The sequence below is a fragment of the Lampetra fluviatilis genome, unplaced genomic scaffold (genome assembly GCF_964198595.1).
Source record: "Lampetra fluviatilis unplaced genomic scaffold, kcLamFluv1.1 SCAFFOLD_1117, whole genome shotgun sequence".
Classification (NCBI taxonomy): Eukaryota; Metazoa; Chordata; class Hyperoartia; order Petromyzontiformes; family Petromyzontidae; genus Lampetra; species Lampetra fluviatilis.
The window spans coordinates 12,656-31,011 of record NW_027621013.1 but is presented as its reverse complement, the minus strand read 5'-3'; the positions used below and the strand labels follow the sequence as shown (position 1 = coordinate 31,011).

The 18,356-nt window shown below is 55.7% G+C and overlaps 1 protein-coding gene across 1 annotated transcript; it reads right to left on the bottom strand.

Moving 5' to 3' along the window:
• Window positions 1-457: 457 nt before the first annotated feature.
• On the bottom strand, window positions 458-16,504 carry PPP4C (protein phosphatase 4 catalytic subunit). Its single transcript, XM_078885105.1, has 8 exons — window positions 16,328-16,504; window positions 14,240-14,350; window positions 12,602-12,653; window positions 9,423-9,473; window positions 8,410-8,511; window positions 4,383-4,556; window positions 3,551-3,677; window positions 458-651 (listed from the first exon to the last, which is right to left on the bottom strand). Exons 2-8 carry the CDS (start codon window positions 14,335-14,337, stop codon window positions 458-460), a joined length of 798 nt encoding a protein of 265 aa, XP_078741231.1. The 5' UTR covers window positions 14,338-14,350; window positions 16,328-16,504.
• Window positions 16,505-18,356: the final 1,852 nt, after the last annotated feature.

Below are 18,356 nucleotides of genomic sequence, written 5' to 3'. Positions count from 1 at the left end.
GGTGGGTGGGTGGGTGAGTAGGTGGGTGGGTGAGTGAGTAGGTGGGTGGGTGGGTGAGTAGGTGGGTGGGTGAGTGAGTAGGTGGGTGGGTGGGTGAGTAGGTGGGTGAGTAGGTGGGTGGGTGGGTGAGTAGGTGGGTGGGTGGGTGAGTAGGTGGGTGGGTGGGTGAGTGAGTAGGTGGGTGGGTGGGTAGGTGGGTGGGTGAGTAGGTGGGTGGGTGAGTCGGTGGATGAGTCGGTGGGTGGGTGATTGAGTGAGTAGGTGGGTGGGTGAGTGAGTAGGTGGGTGGGTGGGCACACACACAGACACACACACGTAGACACACACACGTAGACACACACACGTAGACACACACACGTAGACACACACACGTAGACACACACACGTAGACACACACACGTAGACACACACACGTAGACACACACACACACGTAGACACCGCGCTCGCTCGCCGCCCTCACCGGTAGCAGTAGTTGGGGGCGGACCAGACGGTGAGCACCGTCTCGTTGAAGTGCCACTTGTAGCCCTCCATGACGAGCTGGTGGGCACGGCAGATCATGTCCACCTCGTTGGCCGCGTTGAACTGCGCCACCACGTCGCTGCCAAACAGGTAGCCCGCACCGCGGGGTGACACGCCCCAACCAGTCGTGTCTAGAGACACACACAGAGAGAGACACACACACAGAGAGACACACAGACACGGGGTTAAACACACACACACAGACACAGAGACACAAACACACAGAGACACGGGGTTAAACACACAGACTCACACACAGACTCACACAGACACACACACAGAGACACACGGGGTTAAATACACACACACAGACACAGAGACACAAACACACAGACTCACACACAGACTCACACAGAGACACACACAGCCACACACACACACAGAGACACAGACACACACGGGGTTAAACACACACACACAAACACAGAGACACAAACACACAGACACACAGAGACACGGGGTTAAACACACAGACTCACACACAGAGACACAGACACACACACACACACAGACACACACACACGGGGTTAAACACACACACACAGACACACACGGGGTTAAACACACACACACAGACACAGAGACACAAACACACAGACACACAGAGACACGGGGTTAAACACACAGACTCACACACAGAGACACACACAGACACAGACACACACAGACACACACACATGGGGTTAAACACAGAGACACACACACACACACACGGGGTTAAACACAGACACACACAGACACACACAGACACACACACACGGGGTTAAACACAGACACACACAGACACAGACACACACACACACAGACTCACACACAGACTCACAAACAGGTAGCACGCGCCACGGGGTGACACGCCGCAGCCGGTCGTGTCTACACAGAGACACACAGAGACACACACAGAGACACAGAGACACACACACACACGAGGTTAAACACACAGACACACACACAGACACACACACAGACAGGTAGCCAGCCCGACACAGTCACACACCCCAGGGAGACACGGGGGAGACACGAGGGAGACATGAGGGGAGACACGGGGGGGGGGGGGGGGAGACACGGGGGTGGGGGGGGGGGGTAACACACGTGGGGGGTGGGTGACACACACACCACGTGGTGTGTGTGGTGGTGGTGCTGGTGATGGTGTGTGGTGTGTGTGGTGGTGTGTGGTGGTGGTGGTGTGTGGTGGTGGTGTGTGGTGTGTGTGGTGGTGTGTGGTGGTGGTGTGTGGTGGTGGTGGTGTGTGTGGTGGTGGTGTGTGTGGTGGTGTGTGTGCGTGTGGTGATGGTGTGTGGTGGTGTGTGTGCGTGTGGTGATGGTGTGTGGTGGTGATGGTGTGTGGTGGTGGTGTGTGTGGTGGTGGTGGTGTGTGTGGTGGTGGTGTGTGGTGGTGGTGTGTGTGCATGTGGTGGTGGTGGTGTGTGGTGGTGGTGGTGTGTGGTGGTGGTGGTGTGTGGTGTGTGTGGTGGTGGTGTGTGTGGTGGTGGTGTGTGGTGGTGTGTGGTGGTGGTGGTGTGTGGTGGTGGTGGCGGTGTGTGGTGGTGGGTGTGGTGATGGTGTGTGGTGGTGTGTGGTGGTGTGTGGTGGTGTGTGGTGGTGTGTGGTGGTGGTGGTGGTGGTGGTGTGTGGTGGTGGTGGTGGTGGGTGGGTGAGCCAGTGACGTGTGGTGGTGGTGGTGTGTGGTGGTGGTGGTGTGTGTGGTGGTGGTGTGTGGTGGTGTGTGGTGGTGGTGGTGTGTGGTGGTGTGTGGTGGTGGTGGTGTGTGGTGGTGTGTGGTGGTGGTGGTGTGTGGTGGTGTGTGGTGGTGGTGGTGTGTGGTGGTGTGTGGTGGTGTGTGGTGGTGGTGGGTGGGTGAACCAGTGACGTGTGGTGGTGGTGGTGGTGGTGTGTGTGGTGGTGGTGGTGTGTGTGGTGGTGGTGTGTGTGGTGGTGGTGGTGGTGGTGTGTGGTGGTGGTGGTGTGTGGTGGTGGTGTGTGGTGGTGGTGGTGGTGTGTGGTGGTGTGTGTGGTGGTGGTGTGTGGTGGTGGTGTGTGGTGGTGGTGGTGATGGTGTGTGTGGTGGTGGTGGTGTGTGTGGTGGTGGTGGTGATGGTGTGTGGTGGTGGTGGTGTGTGTGGTGGTGGTGGTGTGTGTGCGTGTGGTGCTGGTGGTGGTGGTGTGTGTGGTGGTGGTGGTGGTGTGTGTGGTGCTGGTGGTGGTGGTGTGTGTGGTGGTGGTGTGTGTGGTGGTGGTGTGTGTGGTGGTGTGTGTGGTGGTGTGTGTGGTGGTGGTGTGTGTGGTGATGGTGGTGTGTGGTGGTGGTGGTGTGTGCGTGTGGTGTGTGTGGTGATGGTGGGTGAGCGAGTGACGTGTGTGGTGGTGGTGGTGTGTGGTGGTGGTGTGTGGTGGTGGTGTGTGGTGGTGGTGGTGTGTGGTGGTGGTGTGTGGTGGTGGGTGTGGTGGTGGGTGTGGTGGTGTGTGTGGTGGTGGTGGTGATGGTGGGTGTGGTGGTGGTGGTGGTGGTGTGTGGTGTGTGGTGGTGGGTGTGCGTGTGGTGATGGTGTGTGTGGTGGTGGTGTGTGGTGGTGGTGGTGTGTGGTGCTGGTGGTTGGTGGTGGTGGTGGTGGTGTGTGTGGTGGTGGTGTGTGGTGGTGGTGTGTGGTGGTGGTGTGTGCGAGTGACGTGTGTGGTGGTGGTGGTGTGTGTGGTGGTGGTGGTGGTGGTGGGTGGTGGGTGGTGGGTAGTGTGTGTGGTGGTGGTGGTGTGTGGTGGTGGTGGTGTGTGTGGTGGTGTTCGCACCCTCGGGGTCGGACCACAGCAGGTCACACATGGGCCCGTCGTGCGGGACCTCCTGCTTGCGGTCGATGGTGTGTGTGGTGGTGGTGTGTGTGGTGATGGTGTGTGTGGTGATGGTGTGGTGGTGATGTGTGGTGGTGGTGGTGGTGTGTGGTGGTGGTGTGTGGTGCTGGTGGTGTGTGTGGTGGTGGTGGTGGTGGTGTGTGTGGTGGTGGTGTGTGGTGGTGGTGGTGTGTGTGGTGGTGTTCGCACCCTCGGGGTCAGACCACAGCAGGTCGCACATGGGCCCGTCGTGCGGGACCTCCTGCTTGCGGTCGATGGTGCGGATCTGGTCCAGCGTCTGGATGGACGGAGACAGACCCCCGTGCACGCAGAAGATCTGCAGCGCACACGGACACGCGCACACACGCACACACATGTTACACACACACGCACACACGCGTTACACACACACGCACACACACACACACACACACGCACACATGTTACAGACACGCACACACACACACACACACGTGGTTACACACACACACACACGCACACACGTGTACACACACACACACACGGTACACACACACACACACGGTACACACACACACACACGGTACACACACACACACACACACGTGGTTACACACACACACGTGGTTACACACACACACGTGTACACACACACACACACGGTACACACACACACAGACATGGTTACACACCCACACGGCACACACAGACACACACGGCACACACAGACACACACGGTACAGACACACACGGTACACACACACACGTGTACACACACACACGTGTACACACACACACGTGTACACACACGTGTACACACACGTGTACACACACGTGTACACACACACACGGCACACACACATACACACCCACGTGTACACACACATACACACACACGTGTACACACACATACACACACACGTGTACACACACACGTGTACACACACATACACACACGTGTACACACACACGTGTACACACACACGTGTACACACACACACACACGTGTACACACACACACACGTGTACACACACACACACGTGTACACACACACACACCCACCTTGCCGTCGATGATGGCGGAGAGGCTGAGGTAGTCGAAGATCTCGGTGCAGTAGCGCCACACGGCGATGGAGCCGTACTTGCGCAGACACTCGTCGTAGAAGCCGTAGACCTGCGTGATCTGGCGGGACTCGTGGTTGCCTCGGATCAGGGTGATGCGGTCCGGGTAGCGCACCTGGCGGGAGAGAGTTAGGGAGAGTTAGGGAGAGTTTAGAGAGGGTTAGGGAGAGTTAGGGAGAGTTAGGGAGAGTTAGGGAGAGTTAGGGAGAGTTAGGGAGAGTTTAGAGAGGGTTAGGGAGAGTTAGGGAGAGTTCGGGAGAGTTAGGGAGAGTTAGGGAGAGTTTAAGGAGAGTTTAGAGAGGGTTAGGGAGAGTTAGGGAGAGTTAGGGAGAGTTAGGGAGAGTTAGGGAGAGTTTAGAGAGGGTTAGGGAGAGTTAGGGAGAGTTAGGGAGAGTTAGGGAGAGTTAGGGAGAGTTAGGGAGAGTTAGGGAGAGTTAGGGAGAGTTAGGGAGAGTTAGGGAGAGTTTAGGGAGAGTTTAGGGAGAGTTAGGGAGAGTTTAGGGAGAGTTAGGGAGAGTTAGGGAGAGTTAGGGAGAGTTAGGGAGAGTTAGAGAGAGTTAGGGAGAGTTTAGGGAGAGTTAGGGAGAGTTAGGGAGAGTTTAGAGAGAGTTAGGGAGAGTTAGGGAGAGTTAGGGAGAGTTTAGAGAGAGTTAGGGAGAGTTAGGGAGAGTTAGGGAGAGTTTAGGGAGAGTTTAGGGAGAGTTAGGGAGAGTTTAGGGAGAGTTAGGGAGAGTTAGGGAGAGTTAGGGAGAGTTAGGGAGAGTTAGGGAGAGTTAGGGAGAGTTAGGGAGAGTTAGGGAGAGTTTAGGGAGAGTTTAGAGAGGGTTAGGGAGAGTTAGGGAGAGTTTAGGGAGAGTTAGGGAGAGTTAGGGAGAGTTTAGGGAGAGTTTAGAGAGGGTTAGGGAGAGTTAGGGAGAGTTAGGGAGAGTTTAGAGAGGGTTAGGGAAGAGTTTAGAGAGGGTTAGGGAGAGTTTAGGGAGAGTTAGGGAGAGTTTAGGGAGAGTTAGGGAGAGTTAGGGAGAGTTTAGAGAGGGTTAGGGAGAGTTTAGGGAGAGTTTAGGGAGAGTTTAGGGAGAGTTAGGGAGAGTTAGGGAGAGTTAGGGAGAGTTAGGGAGAGTTAGGGAGAGTTAGGGAGAGTTAGGGAGAGTTAGGGAGAGTTAGGGAGAGTTAGGGAGAGTTTAGAGAGGGTTAGGGAGAGTTTAGGGAGAGTTAGGGAGAGTTTAGGGAGAGTTAGGGAGAGTTAGGGAGAGTTTAGAGAGGGTTAGGGAGAGTTAGGGAGAGTTAGGGAGAGTTAGGGAGAGTTTAGGGAGAGTTTAGAGAGGGTCAGGGAGAGTTAGGGAGAGTTAGGGAGAGTTAGGGAGAGTTTAGGGAGAGTTAGGGAGAGTTTAGGGAGAGTTAGGGAGAGTTAGGGAGAGTTAGGGAGAGTTAGGGAGAGTTAGGGAGAGTTAGGGAGAGTTTAGGGAGAGTTAGGGAGAGTTTGGGAGAGTTAGGGAGAGTTTAGAGAGGGTTAGGGAGAGTTAGGGAGAGTTAGGGAGAGTTTAGAGAGGGTTAGGGAGAGTTAGGGAGAGTTAGGGAGAGTTAGGGAGAGTTAGGGAGAGTTTAGAGAGAGTTAGGGAGAGTTAGGGAGAGTTAGGGAGAGTTTAGAGAGGGTTAGGGAGAGTTAGGGAGAGTTAGGGAGAGTTAGGGAGAGTTAGGGAGAGTTTAGAGAGGGTTAGGGAGAGTTAGGGAGAGTTAGGGAGAGTTAGGGAGAGTTAGGGAGAGTTAGGGAGAGTTTAGAGAGAGTTAGGGAGAGTTAGGGAGAGTTTAGAGAGAGTTTAGAGAGAGTTAGGGAGAGTTAGGGAGAGTTAGGGAGAGTTAGGGAGAGTTAGGGAGAGTTAGGGAGAGTTAGGGAGAGTTAGGGAGAGTTAGGGAGAGTTAGGGAGAGTTAGGGAGAGTTAGGGAGAGTTTAGAGAGGGTTAGGGAGAGTTAGGGAGAGTTAGGGAGAGTTTAGGGAGAGTTAGGGAGAGTTAGGGAGAGTTTAGGGAGAGTTTAGAGAGGGTTAGGGAGAGTTAGGGAGAGTTAGGGAGAGTTAGGGAGAGTTAGGGAGAGTTAGGGAGAGTTTAGAGAGGGTTAGGGAAGAGTTTAGGGAGAGTTAGGGAGAGTTTAGGGAGAGTTAGGGAGAGTTAGGGAGAGTTTAGAGAGGGTTAGGGAGAGTTTAGGGAGAGTTTAGGGAGAGTTTAGGGAGAGTTTAGGGAGAGTTTAGGGAGAGTTTAGGGAGAGTTAGGGAGAGTTAGGGAGAGTTAGGGAGAGTTAGGGAGAGTTTAGGGAGAGTTTAGGGAGAGTTAGGGAGAGTTTAGGGAGAGTTTGGGAGAGTTTAGAGAGGGTTAGGGAGAGTTAGGGAGAGTTAGGGAGAGTTAGGGAGAGTTAGGGAGAGTTAGGGAGAGTTAGGGAGAGTTTAGAGAGGGTTAGGGAGAGTTAGGGAGAGTTAGGGAGAGTTAGGGAGAGTTAGGGAGAGTTAGGGAGAGTTTAGGGAGAGTTTAGAGAGGGTTAGGGAGAGTTAGGGAGAGTTAGGGAGAGTTAGGGAGAGTTAGGGAGAGTTAGGGAGAGTTAGGGAGAGTTTAGAGAGGGTTAGGGAAGAGTTTAGAGAGGGTTAGGGAGAGTTTAGGGAGAGTTAGGGAGAGTTAGGGAGAGTTAGGGAGAGTTTAGAGAGGGTTAGGGAGAGTTAGGGAGAGTTAGGGAGAGTTAGGGAGAGTTAGGGAGAGTTAGGGAGAGTTTAGAGAGGGTTAGGGAGAGTTTAGGGAGAGTTAGGGAGAGTTTAGGGAGAGTTAGGGAGAGTTTAGAGAGGGTTAGGGAGAGTTTAGGGAGAGTTAGGGAAGTTTAGGGAGAGTTAGGGAGAGTTAGGGAGAGTTAGGGAGAGTTAGGGAGAGTTTAGGGAGAGTTAGGGAGAGTTTAGGGAGAGTTAGGGAGAGTTAGGGAGAGTTTAGAGAGGGTTAGGGAGAGTTTAGGGAGAGTTAGGGAGAGTTAGGGAGAGTTTAGGGAGGGTTAGGGAGAGTTTAGAGAGAGTTTAGAGAGAGTTAGGGAGTGGGTGAGCGAGTTGGCGAGCGAGTGGGTGAGCGAATTGGTGAGCGAGTTGGTGAGCGAGTGGGTGAGCGAGTTGGTGAGCGAGTTGGTGAGCGAGTGGGTGAGCGAGTGGGTGAGCGTGGTGGCGGAGTTGGCGAGCGAGTTGGCGAGCGAGTTGGTGAGCGAGTTGGCGAGCGAGTGGGCGAGCGAGTTGGTGAGCGAGTTGGTGAGCGAGTTGGTGAGCGAGTTGGTGAGCGAGTGGGTGAGCGAGTGGGTGAGCGAGTTGGTGAGCGTGGTGGCGGAGTTGGCGAGCGAGTTGGCGAGCGAGTTGGTGAGCGAGTTGGCGAGCGAGTGGGCGAGCGAGTTGGTGAGCGAGTGGGTGAGCGTGGTGGTGAGCGAGTTGGTGAGCGTGGTGGTGAGCGTGGTGGTGAGCGTGGTGGTGAGCGAGTTGGTGAGCGTGGTGGTGAGCGAGTTGGCGAGCGAGTGGGCGAGCGAGTTGGTGAGCGAGTGGGTGAGCGTGGTGGTGAGCGAGTTGGTGAGCGTGGTGGTGAGCGTGGTGGTGAGCGTGGTGGTGAGCGTGGTGGTGAGCATGGTGGTGAGCGAGTTGGCGAGCGAGTTGGCGAGCGAGTGGGTGAGCGAGTTGGTGAGTGAGTTGGTGAGCGAGTTGGTGAGCGAGCGAGTTGGTGAGCGAGTGGGTGAGCGAGTTGGTGAGCGTGGTGGCGAGCGAGTTGGTGAGCGTGGTGGCGAGCGAGTTGGTTAGCGTGGTGGTGAGCGAGTTGGTGAGCGAGTTGGTGAGCGAGTTGGTGAGCGTGGTGGCGAGCGAGTTGGTGAGTGAGTTGGTGAGTGTGGGGGTGAGCGAGTTGGTGAGCGAGTTGGTGAGCGTGGTGGCGAGCGTGGTGGTGAGCGTGGTGGTGAGCGGCTCCGCTCACCTTGAGTGCGAGCAGCAAGAGGAACGTCTCCACGCTGTAGAAGCCGCGATCGACAAAGTCCCCCATGAAGAGATAGTTCGTGTCTGGGACATCTCCTCCGACCTGCAGAGACGCGGGGAGACGCGGGGAGACACGGTGAGACACGGGGAGACGCGGGGAGACGCGGGGAGACGCGGGGAGACGCGGGGAGACGCGGGGAGACACGGGGAGACACGGGGAGACACGGGGAGACACGGGGAGACACGGGGAGACGCGGGGAGACACGGTGAGACACGGGGAGACACGGGGAGACACGGTGAGACGCGGGGAGACGCGGGGAGACACGGTGAGACACGGGGAGACACGGGGAGACACGGGGAGAGAGACACGGGGAGAGAGACACGGGGAGAGAGACACGGGGAGAGAGACACGGGGAGAGAGACGCGGGGAGAGAGACGCGGGGAGAGAGACGCGGGGAGAGAGACGCGGGGAGAGAGACGCGGGGAGAGAGACGCGGGGAGAGAGACGCGGGGAGAGAGACGCGGGGAGAGAGACGCGGGGAGAGAGACGCGGGGAGAGAGACGCGGGGAGAGAGACGCGGGGAGAGAGACGCGGGGAGAGAGACGCGGGGAGAGAGACGCGGGGAGAGAGACGCGGGGAGAGAGACGCGGGGAGAGAGACGCGGGGAGAGAGACGCGGGGAGAGAGACGCGGGGAGAGAGACGCGGGGAGAGAGACGCGGGGAGAGAGACGCGGGGAGAGAGACGCGGGGAGAGAGACGCGGGGAGAGAGACGCGGGGAGAGAGACGCGGGGAGAGAGACGCGGGGAGAGAGACGCGGGGAGAGACGCGGGGAGAGACACACGGAGAGACGCGGGGAGACACATGGGGAGAGAGACATGGGGAAACACACGGAGAGAGACACGGAGAGAGACACGTGGAGAGAGACACACGGGGAGAGAGACACGGGGAGAGAGACACGGGGAGAGAGACACGGGGAGAGACGTGGAGATGTTGGTAGTTGACATCAGCTGACCTTGAAGAGTTCCTTGAGGTCGTAGAACTGTCCGTGGATGTCCCCACAGACCTGTGGGGCGAGGGTTGGAGTCCCGGCGAGGGGGCAGAGGTTGTGAAAACGCAGCAGAAATCACACCCATCAACGCGCTCGCCATTGCTAACCAACAGACTCGTCGTGGTCATCGTTACGATCCATCATCATTATCATCATCACCATCATCCCAGCAATATCGTCACCATCATCACCATCATCATCCAAGCAATATCATCATCAATATCATCTCTATAATCATCATCATCATCATCCCAGCAATATCATCGTCACAATCATCATCATCATCATCCAAGCAATATCATCGTCACGATCACCACCACAATCATCATCCCAGCAATATCATCGTCACGATCACCACCACAATCATCATCCCATCATCGTCACGATCACCACCACAATCATCATCCCAGCAATATCATCGTCACGATCACCACCACAATCATCATCCCAGCAATATCATCGTCACGATCACCACCACAATCATCATCCCAGCAATATCATCGTCACAATCATCATCATCATCATCCCAGCAATATCATCGTCACGATCACCACCACAATCATCATCCCGCACAATCGGGGCGTCGTGATGCCAAGACGTCCACCACCTCGCGGGCTCCGCTGGCGTGCGTGCGTTTGATTCCGAACCCTGACGACGCCGGGCTCATGTCTAATTGGAGGCCGTCTGGAACGCTCTCTCCCCTTCCGATATCAGCAAGCCACTGGTAGCTACGCTGCACTTTTAAAATCGGCGTCGTCATCATCGTCGTCATCGTCGTCACCCAGACTAACAAACTCGTTTCTTTAGAAGTCTCTCGGTCTCTCTCCCCGTGGTGGTCACTGCGTGGATGTGTCTCCACATTTAGAATCAACGTCGTGGGTCTCTGTGTGTGTGTCTCTGTGTGTCTCTGTGTGTCTCTGTGTGTCTCTGTGTGTCTCTGTGTGTCTCTGTGTGTCTCTGTGTGTCTCTGTGTGTCTCTGTGTGTCTCTGTGTGTCTCTGTGTGTCTCTGTGTGTCTCTGTGTGTGTCTGTGTGTGTCTGTGTGTGTCTGTGTGTGTCTGTGTGTGTCTGTGTGTGTCTGTGTGTGTCTGTGTGTGTCTGTGTGTGTCTCTGTGTGTGTCTGTGTGTGTCTCTGTGTGTCTCTGTGTGTCTCTGTGTGTCTCTGTCTGTGTGTCTCTGTGTGTCTCTGTCTGTGTGTCTCTGTGTGTGTCTGTCTGTGTGTCTCTGTGTGTGTCTGTCTGTGTGTCTCTGTGTGTGTCTGTCTGTGTGTCTCTGTGTGTGTCTGTCTGTGTGTCTCTGTGTGTGTCTGTCTGTGTGTCTCTGTGTGTGTCTGTCTGTGTGTCTCTGTGTGTGTCTGTCTGTGTGTCTCTGTGTGTGTCTGTGTGTCTCTGTGTGTGTCTGTGTGTCTCTGTGTGTGTCTGTGTGTCTCTGTGTGTGTCTGTGTGTCTCTGTGTGTGTGTCTGTGTGTCTCTGTGTGTGTGTCTGTGTGTCTCTGTGTGTGTGTCTGTGTGTGTCTGTGTGTGTGTCTGTGTGTGTGTCTGTGTGTGTGTCTGAGTGTGTGTCTGAGTGTGTGTCTGTGTGTGCGCGTCTCTGTGTGCGCGTCTCTGTGTGCGCGTCTCTGTGTGCGCGTCTCTGTGTGCGCGTCTCTGTGTGCGCGTCTCTGTGTGCGCGTCTCTGTGTGCGCGTCTCTGTGTGCGCGTCTCTGTGTGCGCGTCTCTGTGTGCGCGTCTCTGTGTGCGCGTCTCTGTGTGCGCGTCTCTGTGTGCGCGTCTCTGTGTGCGCGTCTCTGTGTGCGCGTCTCTGTGTGCGCGTCTCTGTGTGCGCGTCTCTGTGTGCGCGTCTCTGTGTGCGCGTCTCTGTGTGCGCGTCTCTGTGTGCGCGTCTCTGTGTGCGCGTCTCTGTGTGCGCGTCTCTGTGTGCGCGTCTCTGTGTGCGCGTCTCTGTGTGCGCGTCTCTGTGTGCGCGTCTCTGTGTGCGCGTCTCTGTGTGCGCGTCTCTGTGTGCGCGTCTCTGTGTGCGCGTCTCTGTGTGCGCGTCTCTGTGTGCGCGTCTCTGTGTGCGCGTCTCTGTGTGCGCGTCTCTGTGTGCGCGTCTCTGTGTGCGCGTCTCTGTGTGCGCGTCTCTGTGTGCGCGTCTCTGTGTGCGCGTCTCTGTGTGCGCGTCTCTGTGTGCGCGTCTCTGTGTGCGCGTCTCTGTGTGCGCGTCTCTGTGTGCGCGTCTCTGTGTGCGCGTCTCTGTGTGCGCGTCTCTGTGTGCGCGTCTCTGTGTGCGCGTCTCTGTGTGCGCGTCTCTGTGTGCGCGTCTCTGTGTGCGCGTCTCTGTGTGCGCGTCTCTGTGTGCGCGTCTCTGTGTGCGCGTCTCTGTGTGCGCGTCTCTGTGTGCGCGTCTCTGTGTGCGCGTCTCTGTGTGCGCGTCTCTGTGTGCGGGTCTCTGTGTGCGGGTCTCTGTGTGGGTCTCTGTGTGGGTCTCTGTGTGGGTCTCTGTGTGGGTCTCTGTGTGGGTCTCTGTGTGGGTCTCTGTGTGGGTCTCTGTGTGGGTCTCTGTGTGGGTCTCTGTGTGGGTCTCTGTGTGGGTCTCTGTGTGGGTCTCTGTGTGGGTCTCTGTGTGGGTCTCTGTGTGGGTCTCTGTGTGGGTCTCTGTGTGGGTCTCTGTGTGGGTCTCTGTGTGGGTCTCTGTGTGGGTCTCTGTGTGGGTCTCTGTGTGGGTCTCTGTGTGGGTCTCTGTGTGGGTCTCTGTGTGGGTCTCTGTGTGGGTCTCTGTGTGGGTCTCTGTGGGTCTCTGTGGGTCTCTGTGGGTCTCTGTGTGGGTCTCTGTGTGGGTCTCTGTGTGGGTCTCTGTGTGGGTCTCTGTGTGGGTCTCTGTGTGGGTCTCTGTGTGGGTCTCTGTGTGGGTCTCTGTGTGGGTCTCTGTGTGGGTCTCTGTGTGGGTCTCTGTGGGTCTCTGTGGGTCTCTGTGGGTCTCTGTGGGTCTCTGTGGGTCTCTGTGGGTCTCTGTGTGGGTTTCTGTGTGGGTCTCTGTGTGGGTCTGTATGGGTCTGCTATCACCACGTGGTGATGATGACCAGGTCGCTCGTACAACTAAACAACAACAATAACAACAACAATAACAACAACACTGGGTGGCAGTGGACCACAGCTCGCGTACCGTGACCGGGGAGTCCACGCGCTGCACATTGCTCTCCTCAACCAGAATCTCCCTGGAGCAGGAGGAGGGGGGGGGTGAAAACACAAGCCCGGAGAGTGAGCGAGTCAGTGGGTGGCCGAGCAGGTGGGCGAGTGGGTGGGCGGGTGGGCGAGTGGGTGAGTGGGCGGGTGAGTGGGTGAGTGGGCGGGTGAGTGGGTGGGTGGGTGGGCGAGTGGGTGGGTGGGTGAGTGGGTGGGTGGGCGAGTGGGTGGGTGGGAGGGCGAGTGGGGGGATGGGTGGGCGAGTGGGTGGGTGGGTGAGTGGGTGGGTGGGTGGGCGAGTTCGAGTGGGTGGGTGGGTGGGCGGGTGGGCGAGTGGGTGGGTGGGTGGGAGGGTGGGCGAGTGGGTGGGCGAGTGGGTGGGTGGGTGGATGGGCGAGTGGGTGGGTGGGTGGGTGGGCGGGTGGGCGAGTGGGTGGGTGAGAGGGTGGGTGGGCGAGTGGGTGGGTGGGTGGGCGAGTGGGTGGGCGAGTGGGTGGGTGGGCGAGTGGGTGGGTGGGTGGGCGAGTGGGTGGGTGGGCGAGTGGGTGGGTGGGTGGATGGGCGAGTGGGTGGGTGGGTGGGCGGGTGGGCGAGTGGGTGGGTGAGAGGGTGGGTGGGCGAGTGGGTGGGTGGGCGAGTGGGTGGGTGGGTGGGTGGGCGAGTGGGTGGGCGAGTGGGTGGGTGGGTGGGCGAGTGGGTGGGTGGGTGGCTGGGTGGGCGAGTGGGTGGGTGGGCGGGTGGGCGAGTGGGTGGGTGGGTGGGCGAGAGGGTGGGTGGGTGGGTGGGCAAGTGGGTGGGTGGGTAGGCGAGTGGGTGGGTGGGTGGGTGAGTGGGTGGGTGGGCGGGTGGGTGGGCGAGTGGGTGGGTGGGTGGGCGAGTGGGTGGGTGGGCGAGTGGGTGGGCGAGTGGGTGGGCGAGTCAGTGGCTGGATGAGTGAGTGGCCGGATGAGTGAGCGGGTGAACGAGTGACTGGGTGAGTGAGCGAGTGGCTGGGTGAGCGAGTAGGTGGGCGAGTGAGGAGGCAAGCGAGTGGCTGGGTTAGCAAGCGAGTTTCTGGGCGAGTGGGTGGGCGAGCGGGTGGGTGGGTGGGCGGGCGAGTGGGTGGGCGAGTGGGTGGGCGAATAGGTGGGTTGGCAAGTGAGTGGCTGGATGAGTGAGCGGGTGAACAAGTGACTGGGTGAGAGAGCAAGTGGCTGGGTGAGCGAGTGGGCGAGCAATTAGCTGGGTGGGCGAGCGATTGGCTGGGTTGGTGAGCGATTGGCTGGGCGAGTGAGCGAGTGGCTGGGCGAGTGAGCGAGTGGGCAAGTGAGTGGGCGAGTGAGCGAGCGAGTGGCTGGGTGAGCGAGCGAGTGGGCGAGCGAGTAGTTAGGTTAGCGTGCGAGTGGCTGGACGAGTGAGCGAGTGGGTGTTCGAGTGGCTGGGTGGGTGAGAGAATGGCTGGATGGGTGAGAGAGTGGCTGGGTGGGTGAGCGAGTGGCTGGGTGGGTGGGTGAGCGAGTGGCTGGGTGGGTGGGTGGGTGAGCGAGTGGTTGGGTGGGTGAGTAAGCGAGCGAGTGGCTGGGCAAGTGGGTGGGCGAGTGGGCGAGTGAGCGAGTGAGTGGGTGGGCGAGTGACTCACCGCGCCTTGGCACAGAGGGCCTTGACTTCGGCCTCCTTGATGAGCTCACAGCGCCGCAGCTGCTCGATCTGCCGGTCCAGGTCGCTCGCCTCGGCCATCACCCCCAGCGTCCTGAGCCTCACGGCAAACACAAACATCCACGGTGGTGTCTCTGTGGGTCTCTGTGGGTCTCTGTGTGAGTGAGTCTGTGGGGGTCTGTGTGAGTGAGTCTATGGGTATCTGTGTGATGAGTCTATGTGTCTCTGTGTGAGTGAGCCTATGGGTCTCTGTGTGAGTCTATGGCTCTCTGAGTGAGTCTGTGGGTCTCTGTGTGGTGAGTCTATGGGTCTCTGTGTGAGTGAGTCTATGGGTCTCTGTGTGAATCTATGGCTCTCTGAGTGAGTCTGTGGGTCTCTGTGTGAGTGAGTCTATGGGTCTCTGTGCGAGTGAGTCTATGGGTCTCTGTGTGAGTCTATGGGTCTCTGTGTGAGTGAGTCTATGGCTCTCTGTGCGAGTGAGTCTATGGGTCTCTGAATGAGTGAGTCTATGAGTCTCTGTGTGGGTGAGTCTATGGGTATCTGTGTGGGTGATTCTGTGGGTCTCTGTGTGAGTGAGTCTATGGCTCTCTGTGTGAGTGAGTCTATGGCTCTGTGTGAGTCTATGGCTCTGTGTGAGTGAGTCTATGGGTCTCTGTGTGAGTGAGTCTATGGGTTTCTGTGTGAGTGAGTCTATGGGTTTCTGTGTGAGTGAGTCTATGGGTCTCTGGGTTGCCAAAGCCCACGCTCGCCCGCCTTTGTCTCTTCTTAGACAAACACACGCAAACACACAAAGATCCCCCGTGTAGCCCAAACAGACTGTTGGGGCAAGTGCTGTTAGCGAGCACCTATTAAGGCTCCCACTGTGGCACACGAGGGGGTGGGTGTCCAGCAACCACGCCCGGCTGCCTTTGTCTCCCCCAGTGGCGATGTTTTACTACACACCATCACACCAAGGTACTCACTTGAGGCCGAGTCTACCTAGGGGAGGTCCCGGTGACCGGTTCAGTTAATTCGTCACAAATGGTGTTGGTGGGCGTGAGTGGGAATCGAACTCGCTGTCACAACTCAAAACCCACCTCTCGCTCGCTCGCCTCCAACAACAATCACAAACAACAACCAACAACACCACGGACATTTAACAACTTTAGCCACGCGTTTAACCCTTCAAATATCCGTACACCCCACCCCGTGCGGCCTACACAGGCCTTACCGGGGGAAGGCGAGGGTTTCCCGGTATGGAATCTAGGCGAGGAGGGGGTGGGGGAGGCCTGTAAACCGGGAAGGCCAATTCAACTTTGTTTGTGTAATAGATAAATAAAATAAACAACAACAACACACGTTTAATAACTTAAGTCACATTTAACCCTTAAAATATCTGTACTTCCTCCAGACCCCATGCGGCCTACCCAGGCTTAACCGGGGGAAGGAGAGGGTCTCCCGGTATATAATCTAGGCGAGAGAGTACGGGGAGGGGCGGGAGGAGGCCGGGTAAACCGGGAGGGCCAATTCCACTATTTTTTTGTAACATAGAAATAAAATAAACCTCCGCACCCACTACCGCCCCGGTCAGGAGGAGAGGGTGGATGTATAAACAACAACAACACGCATTTAACAACTTAAATCAGACATTTAACAACTTTTGTCGTACATTTAACCCTTTAAATATCCGTACCACCCCCCCCCCCCCCTGTGCGGCCTACCCAGGCTTTACCGGAGAAAGGCGAGGGTTTCCCGGTATGCAATCTAGGCGAGCTAGTAGGGTGAGGGGACACCAGTACACCGGGAAGGCCAATTCAACAATTTTTCGTAATATATAAACAACACACATTTAACAACTTTAGTCACAGATTTAACAACTTTTATCATACATTTAACCCTTAAAATATCCGAACCCCCCCCCCCCCCAGTGCGGCCTACCCAGGCTTTCCCGGGGGAAGGCGCGGGACTCCCGGTATGCAATCTAGGCAAGCGAGTGTGGGGGTGGGGGAGGGCCAATTCAACTCTCTCTTTATTGTTGTTGTAACATCGAAATAAAATCAACCACCCCGAGGAGGAGAGGGTGGAGACTTACGAAGCGCCTCGTTGCTTTCACGAAGAGCCCTGAGGAGGAGGCCGAGGAGGAGAATGGGGTGAGGGGGGCCACAGATAGGAGCCGGCTCCCCTCAAATACTAACATCGACTCCAATTAGAATCCCTACAACGCATAAGCAACGGCCGGGGGGGGTGTGTCGTCGTCGTCCCCTCAAGCCGCGTCACGTGACGAGCCGGCAGTGATTCGATTTCGCAGTCCGCTTAAGAGGGGGGGATATCACAACGGTTTATTTCTCTTCCGGAAGAAGCTCCGACGACAATGCAACGTTAACTTTGTCTTCCAGAAGAGACTTTTCCGTTTTATTGAAAGAATCTTCCGACATTGAGATCTAAGGCCAGCGATCTTCCGGAAGACGCTGCTACCCTCACCACAACGGCGGTTTGATCTTCCGGAAGATGTGTACTTGTTTTATTGATAGGATCTTCCGAATTTGGATTTAACATTGAGATCTATGGCTAGCAATCTTCCGGAAGACTCTGCCATCCTCACCATAACATCATCTTCCTCTTCCGGAAGACGATCCGAAGACAATGCAACGTTAACTTTGTCTTCCGGAAGAGACTTTTTTGTTTTATTGAAAGAATTTCCGAAACTGGATTTAACATTGAGATCTATGGCTAGCGGTCTTCCGGAAGACGCTGCAACCTTCACCACAACTTCTAGATTTGAAGCTTTCGTGACTGCAAGGATTCATATTCTTAGGTTTTTTCGGTAAAGTGACGTAGATAAAACATTTAAATTAATACAAGTAGAATAAAATATTTAAATTAATAAAAGTTAAATACAATATTTTGTTTTATTTTACTTTTATTAATTGAAATTTTTTTACCTACGTGACTTTACCGAAAAAACCTAAGAATATGAATATTCACCACAACTGGTTTAATCTTCCGGAAGATGTGACCTTGTTTTATTGATAGGTTCTTCCGAAACTGGATTTAACATTGAAGTCTATGGCCAGCGGTCTTCCGGAAGACGCTGCTACCCTCACCAAAACGGCAGTTTGATCTTCCGGAAGATGTGTACTCGTTTTATTGATAGGATCTTCCGAAACTGGATTTAACATTGAAGTCTATGGCCAGCGATCTTCCGGAAGACGCTGCTACCCTCACCACAACGGCAGTTTGATCTTCCGGAAGATGTGTACTCGTTTTATTGATAGGTTCTTCCGAAACTGGATTTAACATTGAAGTCTATGGCCAGCGATCTTCCGGAAGACGCTGCTACCCTCACCACAACGGCAGTTTGATCTTCCGGAAGATGTGTACTCGTTTTATTGATAGGTTCTTCCGAAACTGGATTTAACATTGAAGTCTATGGCCAGCGATCTTCCGGAAGACGCTGCTACCCTCACCACAACGGCAGTTTGATCTTCCGGAAGATGTGTACTCGTTTTATTGATAGGTTCTTCCGAAACTGGATTTAACATTGAAGTCTATGGCCAGCGATCTTCCGGAAGACGCTGCTACCCTCACCACAACGGCAGTTTGATCTTCCGGAAGACGTGTTCTTGTTTTATTGATAGGTTCTTCCGAAACTGGATTTAACATTGAAGTCTATGGCCAGCGATCTTCCGGAAGACGCCGCTACCCTCACCACAACGGCAGTTTGATCTTCCGGAAGATGTGTACTCGTTTTATTGATAGGATCTTCCGAAACTGGATTTAACATTGAAGTCTATGGCCAGCGATCTTCCGGAAGACGCTGCTACCCTCACCACAACGGCAGTTTGATCTTCCGGAAGACGTGTACTAGTTTTATTGATAGGTTCTTCCGAAACTGGATTTAACATTGAAGTCTATGGCCAGCGATCTTCCGGAAGATGCTGCTACCCTCACCACAACGGCAGTTTGATCTTCCGGAAGACGTGTTCTTGTTTTATTGATAGGATCTTCCGAAACTGGATTTAACATTGAAGTCTATGGCCAGCGATCTTCCGGAAGATGCTGCTACCCTCACCACAACGGTAGTTTGATCTTCCGGAAGACGTGTTCTTGTTTTATTGATA